Source organism: Heliangelus exortis, chromosome 3, assembly GCF_036169615.1.
Source record: "Heliangelus exortis chromosome 3, bHelExo1.hap1, whole genome shotgun sequence".
Classification (NCBI taxonomy): Eukaryota; Metazoa; Chordata; class Aves; order Apodiformes; family Trochilidae; genus Heliangelus; species Heliangelus exortis.
The window spans coordinates 17,839,372-17,858,397 of NC_092424.1; the positions used below are offsets into that span (position 1 = coordinate 17,839,372).

The window sequence follows — 19,026 nt, forward strand, 5'->3', positions numbered from 1 at the left end:
CAAACTTACTGGAAGCCATTTATAACAATAGTTCTGCTTCTAGTGCCTGGCAGAGGCCAGATTGAGGTTAGATTAAAGAGCATTTTGCCTTTCAGTTACAGGGCACTTCATGATTGCTTATCCAGTTTGTATGTGCAAACATGAAGCTTGAAGGCTTGCACATCAGGGTTAGGGCTGGATCAAAAGTCAAGGTGGAAAAACATTTTTGGGTATGAGGGCTGGAGAATAGAGTGTGAAGAATGATGGAATTGAACCAGATATATGTAAAATATTTTTGTGAATTTTATAGCTAGAGAAATGTTTTTTGTTGTTTATTTTTTTAAGTTTTGATTTTCTGGAGGATGAAATTTTGAAGGTACCTAAAATTCTATTAACTAAAACTATATACAATTTATACAAAATTTGTGGGTGCAGCCAATGCCAAAAATTCTACAACTGATTAACTGTAATGTGGCTATTGTGGGTATGAATCTCAGGTCAGAGAAAGTATATGCTTTCCATTTTTACCTTTGGTAATTGTTCTATGCACTTTCTATATACTCTTTCAAAGTCTTTGGATTTATTAGACATACAAGCAATAGATTGTCTTTAAAGGTGAAACTCTAGATCAAAATGGGCAATTTTCTTGTAGTCCTGTTCACATCAAAACCATATGCTAGCTCACTTTACTACATCTTAATTTTATTTTCTGTGCTGCTTAGCTTGATGAAGGAAAGACTGGCACAGTATGAGACACCCAATAAGATGTCTGAGAACCAGTACTCTTTTTGCTAGGATAGCTTTACATCCAAGCCAAATAATTAACTCCATTTGAAGAGAAAAATAATTTGAGATGCTTTGTCTGTTTGCTTAGTAGAAAAGACTATTGAATCTGTGCTGCTGTGGCCTAAATTCTTGAATACTAAGAAATCCAAACATGATCTAGAGAGAACTTTAGTGATTGATGAAGACATTATGAGGTCACACTTGGCACTGAATTAAAGGACTGAATAAAAGAATACAGCTTCAACCAAATATTCTATTTCTCTATTCTTGCCTCTGTTTCAGATGTCATCTTTACCAAGGAGGGTGAAATCTGAAGCCAAAGCCCCAGAAGATGAGCTACCTTCATATCTTAATTCGTAAGATTACTTTTTCCTTAGGAATTTTTTTAAAGGTTTTGCTAAGAATGAGCAATTGGCTAAGATTAGCAGTTTCTGAGAGGGTGATTAAAAGTTTTAATGCACAAAACTTGAATTATAAAACACAAATTATGTGTGCTCTGCATGCTCACCATGAAGGTAGGGTGAAACTGACTTGACAGTTACCCAGACAGAATCAGGGGTGTACGCATCCTAGTGACCAGCTTTAGGAAAGCTTCCTAAATTTACCCAGCCGTTAGCTCTGCAACAGCATGGAAGACCTGTATTTGTTGAATCTACTTACCTTTCTGTTTATTTTTTCTCTTTGCTTCCCTTCATGTTAGAAAACTCTGAGACTGACTTGCTTATGTTTTGGTTTAGTTTAGTTTCTTCTTATAAGCAATATTGTTCAATTACTTGTTTTTCAGGAGCTCAGAATCAGAGGAGGAAGAAGAGGAGTGGGAACCAAAAAGCAAAATTGCAAAGAAACCTCGGTTGCTGAAGAAAAATGAGGCAAAAAGTAAAAAAGTTGCTGCTCCACGGCCAGCTGTGGCCAGGAAAAATGTCAAGAAGGTAGCAGTAAAAAAGGAAATGGTGAGTATCTGTAAGCAAGAGGCATTTAATTACTGTGGTTGGCAAGTATCATGAGCAGAATTTTTTCCAACTCTGATTTACTTGGTTGCCTGAGTCTGATTTGCCCATTTGATTCCATTGTTACTGTCATATTCAGTATATATGATAAATGCAGCTTGCTTGTGTATTTCACTGATACAATTAACTTTATACAGTAAGCTTTACAAGGTAGATACAAGGTAGCTCCTTTAAAATTTTTGCTAATCATAATGGACATGATTTTTCCTGCAGATCTTTCAACAACAAAACCAAATAAATAAATGCCTCCGTTCTTTCTGTAAGGAAAATTTAAATGCTCTAATACCTCTGGTTTCCATGTTGCACCTTAGGTGCCTTTTACCTTTTTGCCAGCTGGGTACCATAACAAACAGAAGGCCTGTGCTTCTGTTCCCTTGCAGGGCTGTTCAACCCAGTAAGGGCTGCAACTCTATTATGATGAATATAGGATGCTCTTTTATCAGGAGCTCCATCTGTCAAAGATTAACATGAGGGATCAGGTCATGATAGAAAAAGGTTCTTCTTGTTTATAGTAATATTTTTGAATGTTTTGACATATGTGTCATATTGAAAAATATATGCTTGGACTCTGAAGGTAATCTTTGGAGAAGTTCAGGAAAGAAGGTGTGGCTTGTCCAAGGTTAAACAATAAATAAACATGGCAAATTTTAGTTTCAGTTCCCAGCTTGCACCTAACACCTCTTTAGAATAATGCTGCCCTGGCCTTCTGTTCCAAGTTTTGTTGAGATGAGTGGAGCCAAGAACTGTAGGGCAATGGTTTTTGAAGGAGAACCCAGTTAAAGTCTTTACCAGAATAACCTTATTTGATCTTTTAAGTCACAGTTCTGCTGGTTATGTTGGTAAGATGTATTCCTGACTACTTGATATCTGCCTTGTCATTTCCCTGTCAGACAGACATCACTTGGGAAAATGATGTCTGGTATAAAATCTTCTTAGGTTTTAATAGAAATATTGAACCAGTTTGTAACAGTCAATGCTTAATATGGTTTAAATGCCTTTTTGGCAGGATGTATCCTTGCCTATTGCTCCTGCAGAAGAGAACAGAATGCAGCTTCTGAAACCTAAGAAAGAAGATGTAGGCACTAAACCAAACATTTTAAATCAAAAGCCAGAAGTGCCTAAAAAAATGGGAATAAAGTCATTACAAGGGAAGAATATGAAGAGTTTTGAGAGTGATGAAAAGCCCTCAACAAGCATTCCTATAGTGGGCAATCAAATGAAACATGAGAAATCTGAGAAGGACTTTGCATTTGAAGAGCCACCTTTTAAAAAGATGAAGTCAGCTACATGTCCTGAAGGAAAGCCAGTAAGAAATTTAGGAGGCAACAAAATAAAAGAAGAATTTGAAATGAACTGGGATATTGTACAGGTATGAGGTCTTTTCCTTTTCTGAGGTATCAGTGAAGCCATTTCTTACATAAACTGTATGTTAGATTTTAATTGCTAGTCGAGTCCACTTGACATCGCTTGGGTACTAGCATCAGAATGTGCTGTTAACCTCTGCTTGAATGGTCATAGTACATGTGTAAATATAAATGTTGGTTGGTGACTGTTAAAAGTTCAAATTTTAACGTTATTCAAACATCTGTGACTGCTTAAGTCCTTATTATAAAGCTAGTGTTTAACACAATTTGCACATTCTTTCTGTCTCAGCACATGGAGGGGTTTTTTTGTGGATATAGTCAACTGAAACTTCTACAGGAAGGGTTGCTGAAAGGTTTGGCATGTCAGTGTGCATAGTTTCAGAATTTTTAAAATTTAGTGTGGCTCATTTTATTGTAGGGGCTCATTTAAAAGTGGGTATTAATTTTTACAGTACCATCAAGGAGGAGATTTCATTCTTGGAACTGCAGTAACATCAAGGGAGATATCATCTTTGTTTTTGTACAATGTTAACATTGCAGCTGTTCAGATGAAGACAGTTTTAGGATAGCTTCAGTTCTGGGAGGCTGGGTGTAGTTACAGAAGATTTATATGAACAGAGTGGGAGAAGAATGGGTACATCCTATTCATCATCCTTAGTGTTCCCTTCTTAAGAAAGATTCGTTGGTATTCTAAAATATTACTGGAAATGCAGATGGAGAATTTGATCTTTATGTATTCCTGCTCTTAAAGGGAATATGATTGTGTAGGAGTTGTTATATTTTTAGGATTTTTTGAAAGGCTTTTATATTAGCCAGCTTTGGGAATAACTGTAATGAAGTACAAAATGATAGTTAAAATGTTACCAAGATGAGGTACTTAGTTTCTCCTGGGTTGGGTATTAGTACATTATAACTTTATCACTAGAAAGCCCATTTTTACAAAATCATATTTAACTTTAGGAGGCTTGGCTTATCTTGAAACCTTGATTAATATCATGTTAGTTTCCAAATGATGGTGGGGTGGTATTTGGATCAGCTTTGGTTTTGTGTTGTGGGTTTGTTTTGCTTTGTTTTTCATTTAAGCATAAGATATGTATAAACATAAGATATATAAGCAGTGGTTTTAAAAAAACAAACAAATAAACAACTGCTCATCTGTCTGAAGTACTGGGTGTGGTGGCTGGATTAATGGGAAGCCTGGCATCCTATTTTAGGCAGAACAATAGTCCCTGCTGGTCACCATAATATTCTGGGGCTGTTTTTGAACTTTGAGTTAGAGCCTGTTTAAAGCAATCTGCCACCTCTCTTAAATCTTTTTGCTGTTCTTGCAGGCCTTGTCAGAAATGACAAATGTTGAACCATGGGTATGTGCAAACTTAATTCGCCTCTTTCAAGAAGAAAACACAATTCCTTTTATTGCTCGGTATCGAAAAGAGCTCATCAATAATCTGGAGGCTGATGCCTTGAGAGAAGTGCAACAAGCATTAGAAGAGCTACGGTAAGTAAGTACAGGGGAAGTATCTGGGAGGGAGGGAGGAAGGAACAACTGTCTGTTGTTCCTGTGTCCCTTGTTTTCACCCTTTTTTACACACAACAATTAAAAAAGGCACTCCTAAGGAAAAAAGTTTGAAACTGAGGTAATTATGCTTGACATCTGGGTTTTTTTGGTTTTTTTGTTTTGTTTTCTTTTGTTTTTTTCTTTTATTGTAGGTAACAAGAAATCTAGGATTATTAATTACCAAAGAAAAAATTAGATCTTAATTTCTCTGCAGTTAAGCAAAACTGCAGAGGAAAAACACCTCTTACTAGAAGAGTGGTTTATAGACTCTGGAGGTGTATAGACTGATGAGATGGAAGCTGCACCCGTTGAAAAAGAATCACTAAGGTTCCCTTGGCTTCCTGCATGGAGCAAAAAAGCCTCAAGTAAAGAGACTAATTGCAGTCTACCAGGAGGGCAGGCAAAACTATTGCAGCAAAAATATTATTATTAGTAGTAATATGTGTACTGTGGAGGTAGTGAGACTGCCCTCATTCCTTCTTGCTTTTGGGTGGCTCTATGTTCTTGAGTTGGCAAGGGAACAGACTTGACGTTCAGTCTGTCAGTATGTGGGCTTCCTCCTTGTACCTCCTCACTGTCACCCAGCAGGAGATTCTTTCCAAAGAGGGAAGGTGACCTGAGGGAGTTCTTCTCTGAAAAGGTGTCTTAAATCAGCACAAAATAGCTTTGCTGCTTGCAGTTGTTCACAGGTATCTTATTGAAGGTCTGAGAGTTTAAAATCTGCTGTTCTGTACTTGATGCTGCAGAACTATCTTGATATGAATTGCATCTGTAAGTGCTCATCAACATGTGCTTAACTTAAGGACTTCTTCTTTGGCTTCCAGGCCAGTAGTCTTGCAAAAATGTAGATAGGAGTCAAGGTCACAATCAATCACCTTTTTAATCCACTATAAAATGTGACTGTTAATATCCATCTCTTGCATTTTAGTACTGTTGCAAAGAAGACTCACACAATGATACAGAAGTTGAAGAAAGAAGGAAAATTGTCCGGATGTGCTTTAACAGCATTATTAAATTGCAGAACTTTGGAAGAATTAGACCACGTGGTCAGTATAGTAGTCTTTCAGGTCATCCTTAGTGTAAATCTTGTGTAACTAAATAGCTCACAATTCACAGTTCATAGCATGAACTATTTTCTTGCCTTCTAATAACTGGGTTTTGTTTGGTTTTAGTCTGCACCTTATAAAACTGGGAGTAAAGGCACCAAAGCCCAGAGGGCCAAGCAACTGGGATTAGAACCTGCTGCGCTCTCCCTCCTGCAGAATCCCATGCAACTCAATCTCTTTTCTTACATTAGACCCAACACCAAAGGTAGGTACTTTGCCTCTATAAACAATAATCTGAATGTCTGAAAATATTTTTAAAGGGGACTTATTTTAATAGTTGTTATGTTGCTGGAAGTTATGCAGAGATTTTAAATTCAACAGTTTTTTTAGCAGCGTGTGGTAAGAATTTATGTTTAATGCCATGGCTTTCCAACCTTTTCTGTCTTTTTTTGTATTGGTAAATAGTAATGATTCTGGCAGACAAGAGACAAAAGTCTGGAGATGTTACAGCTGACATCTGTATTTACTGAAAAGAAAGGGGGGAACTGTACTGCACACCTGAGGCCTCTCTGTAGTTCTACTCTTACTTGAGCTGTTTACTCAAGATTCAGCTGATTGTGCAAAGGGCTTATGTTCATACTTTTTACTGAAGTAAATATCAATCATCAAAGCATATCTTAATAAAAACTGGCCTTGGCGACTGGGAGGGAGTGTGAGATTTTTTTGCTATTGAATTGCAGTAGGGATTGGAGAAGATGTAATGTCTGAAATTTGAGAAGGAACTTTTAACAATTGTTAGTGAATTGCAGTTATGGGTGAATCTGTAGGGGGCAATCTCTGACAATAAAAGGCTAAGATTCCCGCAACCTTCTGTGTGGTGTTAGAGAAGCTCTTTTCCTCTTCCCTGCCCTAACATTTATTTTTTTAATTTTAATGTAAAAGTGCAGAACCTACTGGTGAGGCTGACTCTTACTCCTCCCACTTCTGTTTTATTTTATTTAAATGCTGTTTATAAATTGATCCTAGGTTTTCCATTGATAAACAATTACCAAATATTCTGGTTATTTAATTACTGCATTTTAGAATATGTACAGTATGTTGCAACTGTTCTGACTCCTCTGGCATACTAAACAGCCAAATGCAGATCTTCATGGTGAAAGTTCAAATAAATTATTTAAGGTGAATTCAGAAAGAAGGACTTTTTGTTGCAGCATAAACACTTCAGTTTTTGAGATCTGCACCTATTTTTAAGTTTTCCTTAAATAACATTGCTTGGGTTTATATAATGGTTACTATTTGAAAAGCATATCAGAAACTATGTACATATATGAACTGGGTCACTTTTATAAACTTGGGAGCCAGTTGACAACCTATATACAGTTTGAGATCAGAGTGAATTTCTGTTAAAAGGATGAGACATTAACTTTGCAGAAAAGTTTTCGTCAAATCTTAATATTCAGTTATTTTAAGTTTTAAAGCTTATTCTAAAAATAAACTGAAATAAAAACAGCAGCTCATGTTTCAAAGCCAGATATTTGAAAGTTGTGGAAGTAAAGCAGGAAACTTTTTTTCTTCCTTCTAGTTCTATCCACAGTGTGCTATTTCTCTAATAAACAAATATGTGCTGGTTCTGCAATGAAGACAGTTAATGCCCATGTGGGTGGTGCTTGTTGAACAGGAGCTGTTTGATTATTTTTTTAATCCTCACTGGTTTTGGTCTGGTCTGTTTTATTCATATCTGCTAGAGTTAAAATAATATTGCCATGTACACTTCTGGTACTTCAGTGTTGTATAATAATTCATATTAATTGTAATTCATGTTTTATAATTCCCTTAGTTTTGTATTGTTATATTACTTTTACCAAATGAAATACTAATCCATAAATGTAACAAGCCAAATTTCACAGCCTCCAGTCATTTCAGGCATTTAATAACATTCTTTTTCTCATACTTTTATTTTTATTTCTAGCAAGTAAGTTTAGCTTTCTATTTTTTATTTTTTTATTTGTTTTTTTAAAAAGGGCAAGATTTATTTTTTTGCAGTGTGTAACTTTGTAGGCCAGTCAGAAACAGGGTTCTAGATTCAATAAAATTATTAATTATTAGAGCCATTTTTTACAATGGCTTTAGTAGAGCCCTTTTAAGATACTGGTAGTCACAGCAGAGTATAAAATAATATGTACTGAAGGAGGCAGTTAATCCTGGGTTTGTCAAATCCAGGGTTTTTGCTTTTTGCTCTGAAGCCTTTATTACTGACTATTGCTAGAAAAAGGGTTAAATATATTGATTTAAAAATACAAGGTGTTGTTATTTCATTAACATCGGGTTCTGGTCTAATTCAACCACAATGCTAAGAGAATCCCATTCCATGTATTGGAAAGTTGAATGATTCTGCTATCAGGTCTCTAGAATACTCTGTCTGGAACTTTTTGTAACTTCACTGCTTGAACAATATTTCTTGGGAAAGGATGAGGGTAGCTACCCCTCACCTTAGATTTGCCACTATGCAAACTACTGCCACAAACCAGTGGAAGCATAAAAGTATTGGATAGAAAAAAGATAGGATTTCCTGCAAAGATTCTAGGCAGTTTCATTATTAGTTGCAAAGCATGTAAACTTAAGCTGCAATTACTCATTTTGTTACAGTGTCAAAGATTTTGCTTGAATATCCAATTTTACTGTTGTAAATAATTAATTTGCATTGTAAATGTCAAGATAGGTTAGCATCAAAGTCACAAAATTATTTTTCCTCATTTTAATGTCACTTTGATTTATGATACTGCATTGGTCATTTCAGACACATTAAAAATTGTTTCATATGTTTTAGAAAGGCATTTTAGTTAAAAAAATTCTAACAAACCAAGATTCTTCATTGAAATCTCTCCAGATCAGCTGGATATCTTGCATCAGTTTTCTCTCAGTTTGTATATATTTTATTAGTACTTTTGCAGTTGGGTAAAGTATTTTTTCGTATTACTTTTTAAATAATTAACTGTTTTTTTCTTCTAAGGACTTTCAACTATCAAGGAAGTGGAGGCTGGAGTACAGCATATTTTAGCTGATATCTTTGCTAAAGATAAAGATACACTGGATTTTATCAGAAAATTGTAAGTTTCATTTACTTGATTTTACTAAGTTTGATACTATCCTCACTAGGATAAGCTCCTAGTGTGCACATGTGTCATTGTGCTGGCTTGAACCTGTCTGCATGCCAGCTGATCACCAGAGCTGCTCTATTGGTCCTCCTCCTAAGCTGGACAAGGGAGAGAAACTATAATGAAAGGCTCATGGGTGTAGGTAAGGACAAGGGAGATCACTCACCAACTACCATCATGGGCAAAGCAGACTTGGTGAAAATTAATTTATTGTCAATCAAATCAGGGTAGGGTAATGAAAGAATAAAAATGAATGTTAAAGCACCTTCCCCTTACTGCTTCCTTCTTGCCAGGCTTAACTTCACTCCTGATTTTTCTGCCTCCTCCCTGTTCCCATCATACTTTGTTGTCTCTGCCTCTCCATCATCCTCAGGGGGAGGACTCCACTCTATTTCCCTTCTCCAGTGTGGGTTCCCTCCCATGGGAGGGAATGAGTCTTTCCATGGGAGGTTCATGAGTCCCACATGAACTTCTCTAGCACGAGTGCTTCCCACAGGCTGCAGTTCTTCATTAACTGCCCCCGTGTGTGTCCCACATGGGGTCACAAGTCCTGCCAGCAAATCTGCTCCAGTGTGGGCTTTTCTGTTCATGGGTCCACAGGTCCTGCCAGAAACCTCCTCCAGTGCAAGCTTCCTATGGGGTCACAGCCTCTTTTGGGTGAAAATACCTGCTCTGGTGTGGAGTCCTCCATGGGCTGCAGGTGGATATCTGCTCCACTGCAGCCCTCCATGGGCTGTAGGGGTACAGCCTGCCTCACCTCACCATGTTCTGCGCAACAAGCAGCAGAGGAATCTCTGGTGCATTGAGCATCTCCTCTGCCTCCATCTTCACTGACCTTGGTGTCTGCAGAGTTGTTTCTCTTGCATATTCTTACCCTTCTCTGCACCTGCAGTTTTTTCCAGTAATGTTTTCCCATTTTAAAATGTATTATCACAGAAGTGCTACCACCTTGACCAGTAGAGGGTATATTTTGGAGTCAACTAGCATTGGCTCTGTTGGATACGGGGGAAGCTTTTAGCAGCTTCTTGCAGAAGCCACTGCTGTAGCCTGAAACCTGCCTGTGCAAACTCAGTACAGTATTAATTTTTTTAAATGATGTGAAAACAGTGTTACTGTGCCAATACATTTGGTCCATCCCTTCATTTGTTCAGGAGAGGTTCCTTAGCCTTTCTGTCTGGCTGTTGGAGGAGAGATCTGTGAGCATGATGTGACAGTATGACTTCCAAAAGCTGTTTCATGTCGAGCATATCTGCTTTGCAGCTCGTCATCTGTAAGGGACAGTTTTCTCTCTGAGTTTCCTTTAAGCTTTGACTTTCCAGAGGTGTAGCTGCTGAAGTATTTACTATTTATTTATAATTACTTCAATATTTGCTGCTTGATACCAGTCAGTGTAATTAGCATGCAGTGATGATTGATTCTGGCCTTGGAATTCAATCCGGCAGGCCAATATGACTGTTTTTAAAGCAGGAGTTACTGATCCTTTGGCTGTCAGCTGACTACATTTTCTTTTATTATGTAATGACTCCAAAGTGATGTGTTGTGTCCCAGGGACTGATGTGACAGAATAATAGTTGCTTGGTTTTGTTTTGTTTGAGATAGAACAGATACCTTCCTAGGAGCATGCAGTGTTGGTTTGAATCTGCTCAGTTCTGTTTGACTCTTGTTTGCTTTTTATTGTGAGTATTCACCAGCTTTGTCAACAGGCTACAGCACAGCAATGTGATCATTTCAATGATGGGGTTGTTTTGCAAAGTATGTGCTGTTACTACCAGAGTATCACTTTCATTCTTGGGACCACTAGGAGCTCCTTAATTTTATACACAGTGCACCACTAATAGAGGCTGTTGTATGTGTGTTGTATGTACAGTAATAATTAGGACCATTCAAGAAGCTGTCATTCGGTATCTCTGTTACTTCTAAATAAAAAGAAAAGTTTTATGGGTGTCAGGTGCTCAAAGCATGAAATTAATTCTGAAGCTGTGTAGATTCAAGAGGGAGCTTGCATTTCTATTAAGCAGATAATGGCTCTAATGTTTTTGCAACTGCCCAAAATCTGTTGTGTGAAGTTGAACCAATAACTGCCTACTGTGAGGTGCAGCTGTTGGGTTTTTGGGTATCAAGTCCTTCAGTAGAAGGGCCATGTTCAGCTTTTTCTGCTGTCTGCTTGAATTTCTTCTCTTGTCAGTGTGTTGTGACAGTCTCAGCATTGAGAAATGTAATACAGGGCTGTAGGTAATCAGAATTTACATAACTCGTGATTGGACGGACCCCAAAATTAATTTTTATTTAATACTAATGACTTGTTACAAGCTTCATGCTAAGATGCCTTAATAACATTTGTTTTCTTTATTCAGATGTCAGCAGAGGTACATCTGTATCCAGTCAGCCTTGGCAAAAGTGTCATCCAAAAGTGGAAATGAAAAAGATATTGATAAATTCCAACTCTACCATGAGTTTTCTTGTAATATAAAGAACATTCAGCATCATCAGGTACATCTACAAATTTGTTTTTTTCTTACAATTTTAACTATAGCAAAGGTGAATTTGAATTTTGTTACTTAAAATTTGTTTTTACTATTAGCTATCAAAGGTAATAAAGACTAAAATTCTTGAAGTGAAGGACTAAGTTGTTAATCTTTGTCTTCAGAACTGAGTAGAGGACTGATTATTCAGTTGTCATTTAATTACCATTAAAAAAATATTTATAATCAGTGATTTCAGTACTGGTGTGTTCAGCATGTATCATACCTTTCCTCCCTTCCTATGTTGACAAGTGCATAGCAAGTGTTGCCAAGAAGAGGATAAAGGATAAGTGACTTGAAGACTTGGAATGGGATGCACCCAATGCAATTCTCAAGAACTTTGCCCCTATTCATTACTGATCACCAAGTGATTGTCTCTTGTTTTGGTCATGATTACCCAGCTTTCAAAACAAAATTCAGAAAACAAACCAAACACATAAAAAGCCTCCTTCTGATTGGACTCTATTTCCAATCCCCCCAAAAAAAATTTCAATGTGTATGGGGCTAATTTTAAACCTGGCCTCCCACTTCCCAGTATGGATGGTGTTAGGTGAAAGACTAAATTGCTACAAGTGCTTTTAGTAGACAGCCCTTCAGTAGATGTTTGAAGAGGCACCTGTAATTGTTCTCTTTGTACTATGAACATTAACTGTATCTATATCAGTAATTATTTGGTGAAACTAGAGCATCTGGAAAAGTCAGTAGAGCAAGCTATGACTGATGTGGTAACATATCACAAAGATCCATAGATCCATCATGAGATGTGCTTTATGGATTTTGTAGGGGTGCTTTATTGTTGAATGAATACTGGAGTTGTCAAAGACAGTTTAGTTATTCCTGTACCTGAGAGCAGTGAATGCTGAGCACTGAGATATGTATTGGCTGTAGAGGTATTTCTTGGTATGATGGCATCATTTACGACTTGTTCAAGACATCCTTTTTTAACCTTAATGCTGCTTTTTTCCCCATTCTGGCTCCCAGTGAAGTAATAACCACTCTTCTTGCAACTGATAGTCCTATGATCACAGGATAGTTTTGCACTCTTCCATACCAACTTTTGTCTACATGCTACTGCTGTTGCCTATTCTAGCACACTGGGTATTTCTCTATTATGAATCAAAAAAATCTGAGTTGCTTCTGCTTCACTGAAATTTCAGGGCACAAAGTGTGTCAGGGCTGTTTTGTACTAGTTGAGGAAAAAAAAGCGCATTTTATGATCATCTCTGGTACTCAGTTTGCAGAATTCTCTTTTGTAAAACTACTGTAACTTCTCACTTCTGTTGATTTTTGGTTCTTTGTTCGCTTTTCACTTAATTATTTTGTCTATCTTTTGTGTTTTGATGATGAAATAAGCAAAGTGTTTTCTTTATCTGCCATTTCTTCTTTAAGCTTAAACTCAAGAATTGTACTTCCAAAAGTCTTTCTCATGACCTTCAAATTCTTGTATGATCCAACCTTACTACTCTGCTGATGCAATTGCTTTCCCCCTTTACCCCCCCTTATTTTCTTGGGTTATAACCAAGTTTTTTAATACCCAACAGTCTTTAGTTTCTCCTTTGGCTAAGGCTTTGAAGAAGAAGTTCTTTTCTCCATTCAAAAAGCTGGTTAAAAATGGGTTCTTGAATGTGCATTGGAACAGGTGTAGATGTCTGCAAGTGATGAAGCTTCTGGTTTCATTCAGAATTTTACAATGTAGCAGATACCTGCAAAATAAGTAGGATAGCCTGAAATTGAGGGATTTATAAAATTAATTAATCCCCTCAGACTGCAGGTTAAATCGCTGTGTTTGAGAAATAGCAAAATTCACTCTTATGAACACCACCTCTGCTCCTTTGGCAACTGTGTACAGAAAAATGTTCTCAATGAATTTACCCAGAGGCAAAAGTAGAAGTCAGCTTTCAACCACCCCTTTGCACAGCTACAAATAAAGGATTCTATAAAATATTGTACTGGAACTACTCAGTGCCTGAGTATGGAAGTGCTACTAATCTTAAAGGTCTGTGTACGAGTCTACTCTAAGTATACTCTAGCTTGCAAGTAAGTAAAGGAAGTGGGCAGGAGACTGTCATGTTACCTATAAGAAAATAAACTGTGTCTTCATGACCAAAACCATTTATAGCCATGAGTGTGCTGTGCAGCATGTATTACAAAGGGGTTAACTGGTGTGCAGGGAGCTGCAGCTTGGGTCTGCACTTTGGCACCTGTCATTGCACTTGCTATAGTTCTGGATTACTTTCTGTGACGTTGTCACCTTGTGTCTTGAGACATGCCACAGAATAATCAGGACTGGCGTGGAGTCAGGTTGTTTGACTGAGGAAGGTTAAAGCACCGAAACTGAAATGAGGAAAAAGCCTTAATTTGTTTAAAAAGCCTGGCTCCAGGTTTTGACATGATTGGGTACCCATGGGTGTTTTCAGCTGGGACATTTCACTATCAGGATGTTCAGCCAGTTTCTTCCTTTGGCAGCAAGGGGGAACCTAACTGGACTCTTAGGGTGTAGCTGGGTAGCTGTACCAACACTGTCATAACTAAGGAAAAAAATTTTTCAAGTGTTTATTTGAATTTTTGACTAATTGTAAACAGTTCAGTGTTTGTTTATGCCTTGGGTTTGCTTTCCTCTATTTGGATATGTCTGAATTGGGGGAGGAAAAAAATTAATGAAAAAAGTATAATGATTGAGGCAAGTACTCTATTTTCAGTTTTATACTTAAAAAGGAATAGGAAATTAAAGTCCTTTGTAAAATATGCAAACCCTATTCAGGGAGTCAAAGTAAATCTGGAACACAGAGGAGAGCTGTGCAATGTGAAGGGTGCATTTTTCAGATAAACAGCATAAGGTTTGATGAATCTTATGACTACATCAAATTATTGTTCTTGCTTTCTTTTAGAAATGTACATGGTTTTCATTAACCCTTCCTCTGGATCTGTTCCAGTCTTGCATAAGAAGTATTTTCAAGAACTGAAAGTTTACTTTGTGTCTAGAATAGCGGTATTTGAACCTGTTACTTTAAAAAAATAAAATCAAAACAAACCCACCTTTATTATATTAGGGGGAGAAATTCAGTAAATAGTTGCTTAGTTGAGCATTTCCTGGTTGATAACTCTTCTCTGAATGCGTTTCATTTAAAACAAGATAGACAGGTTGTCTAAGAACAAAAATGTAGAAAATATGAGTGACTGCAATACAGCTGGTTTAAGTTCAGGTGACTGACACATTCTGCAGATGGAGTGCCAGGAAAGAAAATGTGATGCAAATGTTGACCCCACTAACAGTGTGCTGAATTATGACATTATAATTCTATTAGATACTTTCGCTGTCACAAGCATCATTTTGTTTTCATTTAGCTTGACATTTAACTTTCTCTCTTTAAAAGAAGAAAATAAAATCAGAATAAACATGAAAGCATTTGATTTGTTAAAATGTGTCTTTCTAATCTCTACATGAAAACATTTGCTTTGGCAGTAAAGGTACCAAATGCTATAATATTTCACATGCAATCTTTATTATTAGCTTTGTTGTTCAATGATATGTCAGGCCTGGTATGTCACAAGACCAGTACGGCTGACAAACGTAAATTGGTACTATGTCCTGAAGTCATTTTAAACCATTGTATTTAACATATGTGACATGTCTGAGTTAGCTAGTGATTGAATTAAAGTTCATGATTGACACAGAATGCTCTGTTGTGACAGTGCTCAGGGCCTGCTACATACAGCAACATGTGTAGTCATACAGGAATGGCAACTTCTAATAGGTGTGTTTTTTTATTTCTGCTCTTTGAAACACTTTGAAAGCGAAAACGAAATCTAAAAATGTGTGGGTTTTATTTGTAGCTGCTAAAATCTCTTGACCAGGAAGTTATCTTAATATATACTAAAGGATTGCTTCAGGTGCACACTTGTCATATTCCCAGAGAAACCAGACTAATAGATGCCCTCCAGTATCCTTCAGGATCCACCAGTCCTGTTGCGATCCTGATTTTAAATGCAGAGCCACAGAGATTTTTTTAAAATAGATCTCGGTGTGTAGATAGTGTGCATGCAACCATATTTAGCTTGCTATTATGAATAAACAGTTGTGTACATGAGATCCTGCTGGAAATATGTGCATATGTTTTAAGGCTGAAGTGCTAATACTAAGCTAAAGAGTCTATAATATTTTCAGCTATTTATGAACAAGATGAGTAACTAAAAAATTCATCCTATTTCAAATTAAGCTGGTTACCTTTGGGACAGAAGTTCTGATTCATAATTATTTTTGAATCTGGATTGGTTTTAGGAAGCAAAACAAAGCCTGAAGCTTAGAACTATCTTTTTCCCTTTCTTATATTTGGTTCTGATTGGAATAACTTTTCAGTTAATTTCTTGAGTTTTAATTTGGATTATTAAATAAGATTACTCCACCAACTAAGTTCATGTGGACTTGTAATATAAGTATGTTTAAGATAAACTGGGTGTTGAGCTTGCAGACTCCAGGAAAAATGTGTGATTTGTTATGCCAGGGCATGATTTAATCTGTGTTTAAATTGTAGATGTTATCTGTACATGCTAGTACTTTGTGAACTGATTTACTGTACCACCATCACAATTTGCAACAGAATGTCAGGCAAGTGCATACACAAATGTTGATAAGTTTATCTTTTGGATATTTTGTGTGTCATCTGTCTCTGCCATTTATGTTTGCATTCAGATTCTGGCCATTAACCGAGGGGAAAATCTGAAGATCCTGACAGTGAAGGTCAACATTCCTGACGGGGTGAAGAATGAATTCTGTTGGTGGTGTGTCAATGAAAGGTCTGCATGGATACATATTCTTACAGGAATCTTTTTTCCTATAGACAGCTGTGTACTGAAATGTGCCTCACATGTCTTGTTACATTAAGAGAACAATTTAAACAAATAGTTGCTAGACTGGGTGAAATGAGCACATGGCCAATTCTTATTGTGTGTTTCCAACTGTTGTAGCTGAAAAAGATTGTGCATTTGGCCATACTTGGGCAGTTCTGGAACTGTTCTTCAAGCAATTGGATTTTTTAAAATATTGAGTTACTCTATTATTTCTTATTTGTTCTTACAAGTTGTTTTTTTAAGCCTGAAGTGAGATGTTTACTGTTGCATAATTTTGAGGTTTTTTTGAAAATGTTTAAGTTAAATGTATGTTGGTTTGTGCAGTATATCTGTTAGTCTGTTCTTGGAAACTGTATCTTGTTCTCTGCTGGAGAGTATTGTGATCCAAACTTCATCGTCTTGCATATATAAAAGACAGATTTCTCTTTCTCAGTAGTTTGAGATTTGAGCACTGTTCTGAAGATGCCTTAGAAACTTCTACCTTTGCATCCTAAAACTGAATAATCAAAAGGAGGAAAAAAGATGGGAAAATATCTGCTTTTTTAATGTATAAAATTGTATACTGTAATAATGTTCTAGCATGTATTTTTTGTCCACACCAAGTCCAAGGAAGGGATGTGGTAAAAATGTTCCTTTTTGCTATAGAAACAAATTTCATGATCTTGTTTCCAACATGGAAGCCCCTGAAAGGAGTAAACTATGGTTTGTCTAGATAACAAAATATGTTCCTTGAACTAATAGCAAGTAACTTTTTGCTTTTTCAGTAAAGTATCAGGATTCCTGAACACACCTAAGTTTCATGCTAGTTTTAATGCCTGTGGGGAAATTTCTGTCCTCCCCCAAAATGTATATTTTGTAGGAGAACACATCTGTCAGTCTTGCTTTTACTGTGTCTGTGACAGAATTTGGAAGCACTGAGCCACAGATAATAGAACAGCTTGACACTGCTATACAAATGATAGTGGGATGTGAACTGAAATTTTTTTTTGTTGTTGTTGATTGCACTTCTGTGAGTCATCTTGAGATAAAAAGAATATTGATCTTGGAAATGAAACTACTTATTAATACTTGTCACTCATGAGGCTATATATGCCTATAGCTTCACGCTGTTTGAGGACAGTTTCTCCAGTATCAAAAAACTTCTGAAGGAATGATTTCAGTAGATCTTGATACATCAGTATCTAGGATGGATTCACACAATAGAGTATTATCTACTGTCTATTGAATTATTAGCAAATATTCTGACCTTTATGTGTTTTTCAGAGGTGAATTTTTGAGCATTAGTTGCCCCTTCAATGGGAAGTGGTTTTGGAAGGTTGGAGTTCTTCCTTATTGCCTTGAGCTCTACATAGATGCTCTCTAGGATGAATTTATTTTCTTTGCAAGTTCAGAATACTTATTAGCCTGTAGAAGAATCTATTTCCTTGAAATTCAGGTTTGTGCTGAAAACTCAGGAGTATCCTTATACCTAGCCCAATGTGTTTTATTTTTCCCCAGAATGCGGAATTTCTGTGGTTTGATGAACTTAGCTCCATTAACAGTAGAACTGCACTGGACCCAAAAATGTACTTGTGAAGTGTGATACAGAAAAAAGATCAATGAGAAACAGCCATAGAGGGGCTGTTTAGCTGACTTTGAGTGTAGAGACATCATGGAGTTTTTCCTTGGGAAGGAGTTTCCTTTTCATAACTTTACCAGGGATTGAAGTAAGGCTGATGAGCCTACAGTTTCCTGGTTCCTCCTTTTAAGCCCTTTTTATAGATGGAGCAACATCCACCTTCCTCCAGTCTTCTGTTCTGTCCCCTGCTCTCCACAACTTCCCAAAGGTTATAGAGTGTGCCTTAGCAGAGATGTTGGGTAGCTCTCTCACACCCTCAAGTAGATATTGTCAGAGCCCATCAATTTGTAGGCGTCAGGCTCTTGTAATAATTTGCATACCAACTCTTCCTTCACTGACAGACAGGTCTGTGTTTCCATCAGCTGGGGTTATTCCCAAGGCCTGGGGTTCAGCTGCTGGTAAGGATAGAGGTGAAGAAAGTGTTGAGAATTTCTGCCTTTTCAGTGTTGGTGACTAATCCCTCCTCTTTAACAGGGAGCTAATATTTTCCTTCTGTTTCTTCTTGTTGTTTTGTACCTGAACAGCACTTTTTTGTAGTTTTTGACATCTCTGGCCAAGTTCAATTTGAGCTGAGTTTTTTGCTTTTCTAACTGCATCTCTGCAGACCCTGGAAATGCTCTTGTAGTTGTCAATGGGTATTCATTTCTGGTATGCTTCTCCTTTGGTTTTGAGCAGACTCAGAAGCTCACAGTAAAGCCAAGGATGTCTCTTGTTCCTCTTACTCTTGTCCAGAGGAGGATCATGAAGGTGATCAGAGGGCTGAAGCATCTCTCCTACAAAGACAGGCTGAAAAAGTCAAGGTTGTTCAGCCTGTAGAAGGGAAGGCTCTAGGGAGACCTTACAGTGGCCTTCTGGTACTTGAAGGGGGCCTACAGGAAAGCTGACAGGATACAACAGGGCAAGGGGGAATGGCTTTGAACTGGGGGAGGCTAAATTTCTATTAGACATGAGGAAGAAATGCTTTCCTGTGAGGGTAGTAAGGCACTGGCCCATGTTGCCCAGAGAATCTGTGGATGCCCTGTCCCTGCATGTGTGGATCTGTGATTACTTCCTTTGCCTTGAAAGGGGATGAACTATTTTTGTGCTTCCATGAGGGCGTTCTTGAAAGACTCCCAGCACTTGCCAGAAAACAAATCTATTCTT

The 19,026-nt window shown here is 37.2% G+C and overlaps 1 protein-coding gene across 5 annotated transcripts in view; it reads left to right on the forward strand.

Moving 5' to 3' along the window:
- Positions 1–19,026, forward strand: part of SRBD1 (S1 RNA binding domain 1) — a 123,168-nt gene that overhangs the window by 6,932 nt on the left and 97,210 nt on the right. For all 5 annotated transcript variants that reach the window (XM_071739443.1, XM_071739446.1, XM_071739445.1 and 2 more), the window contains exons 3-11: positions 1,048–1,121; positions 1,550–1,715; positions 2,779–3,141; positions 4,468–4,634; positions 5,623–5,740; positions 5,867–6,005; positions 8,751–8,847; positions 11,250–11,385; positions 16,108–16,211. In XM_071739443.1, the coding sequence (XP_071595544.1) occupies positions 1,048–1,121; positions 1,550–1,715; positions 2,779–3,141; positions 4,468–4,634; positions 5,623–5,740; positions 5,867–6,005; positions 8,751–8,847; positions 11,250–11,385; positions 16,108–16,211 (1,364 nt within the window). The remainder of the gene's footprint in view (positions 1–1,047; positions 1,122–1,549; positions 1,716–2,778; positions 3,142–4,467; positions 4,635–5,622; positions 5,741–5,866; positions 6,006–8,750; positions 8,848–11,249; positions 11,386–16,107; positions 16,212–19,026) is intronic.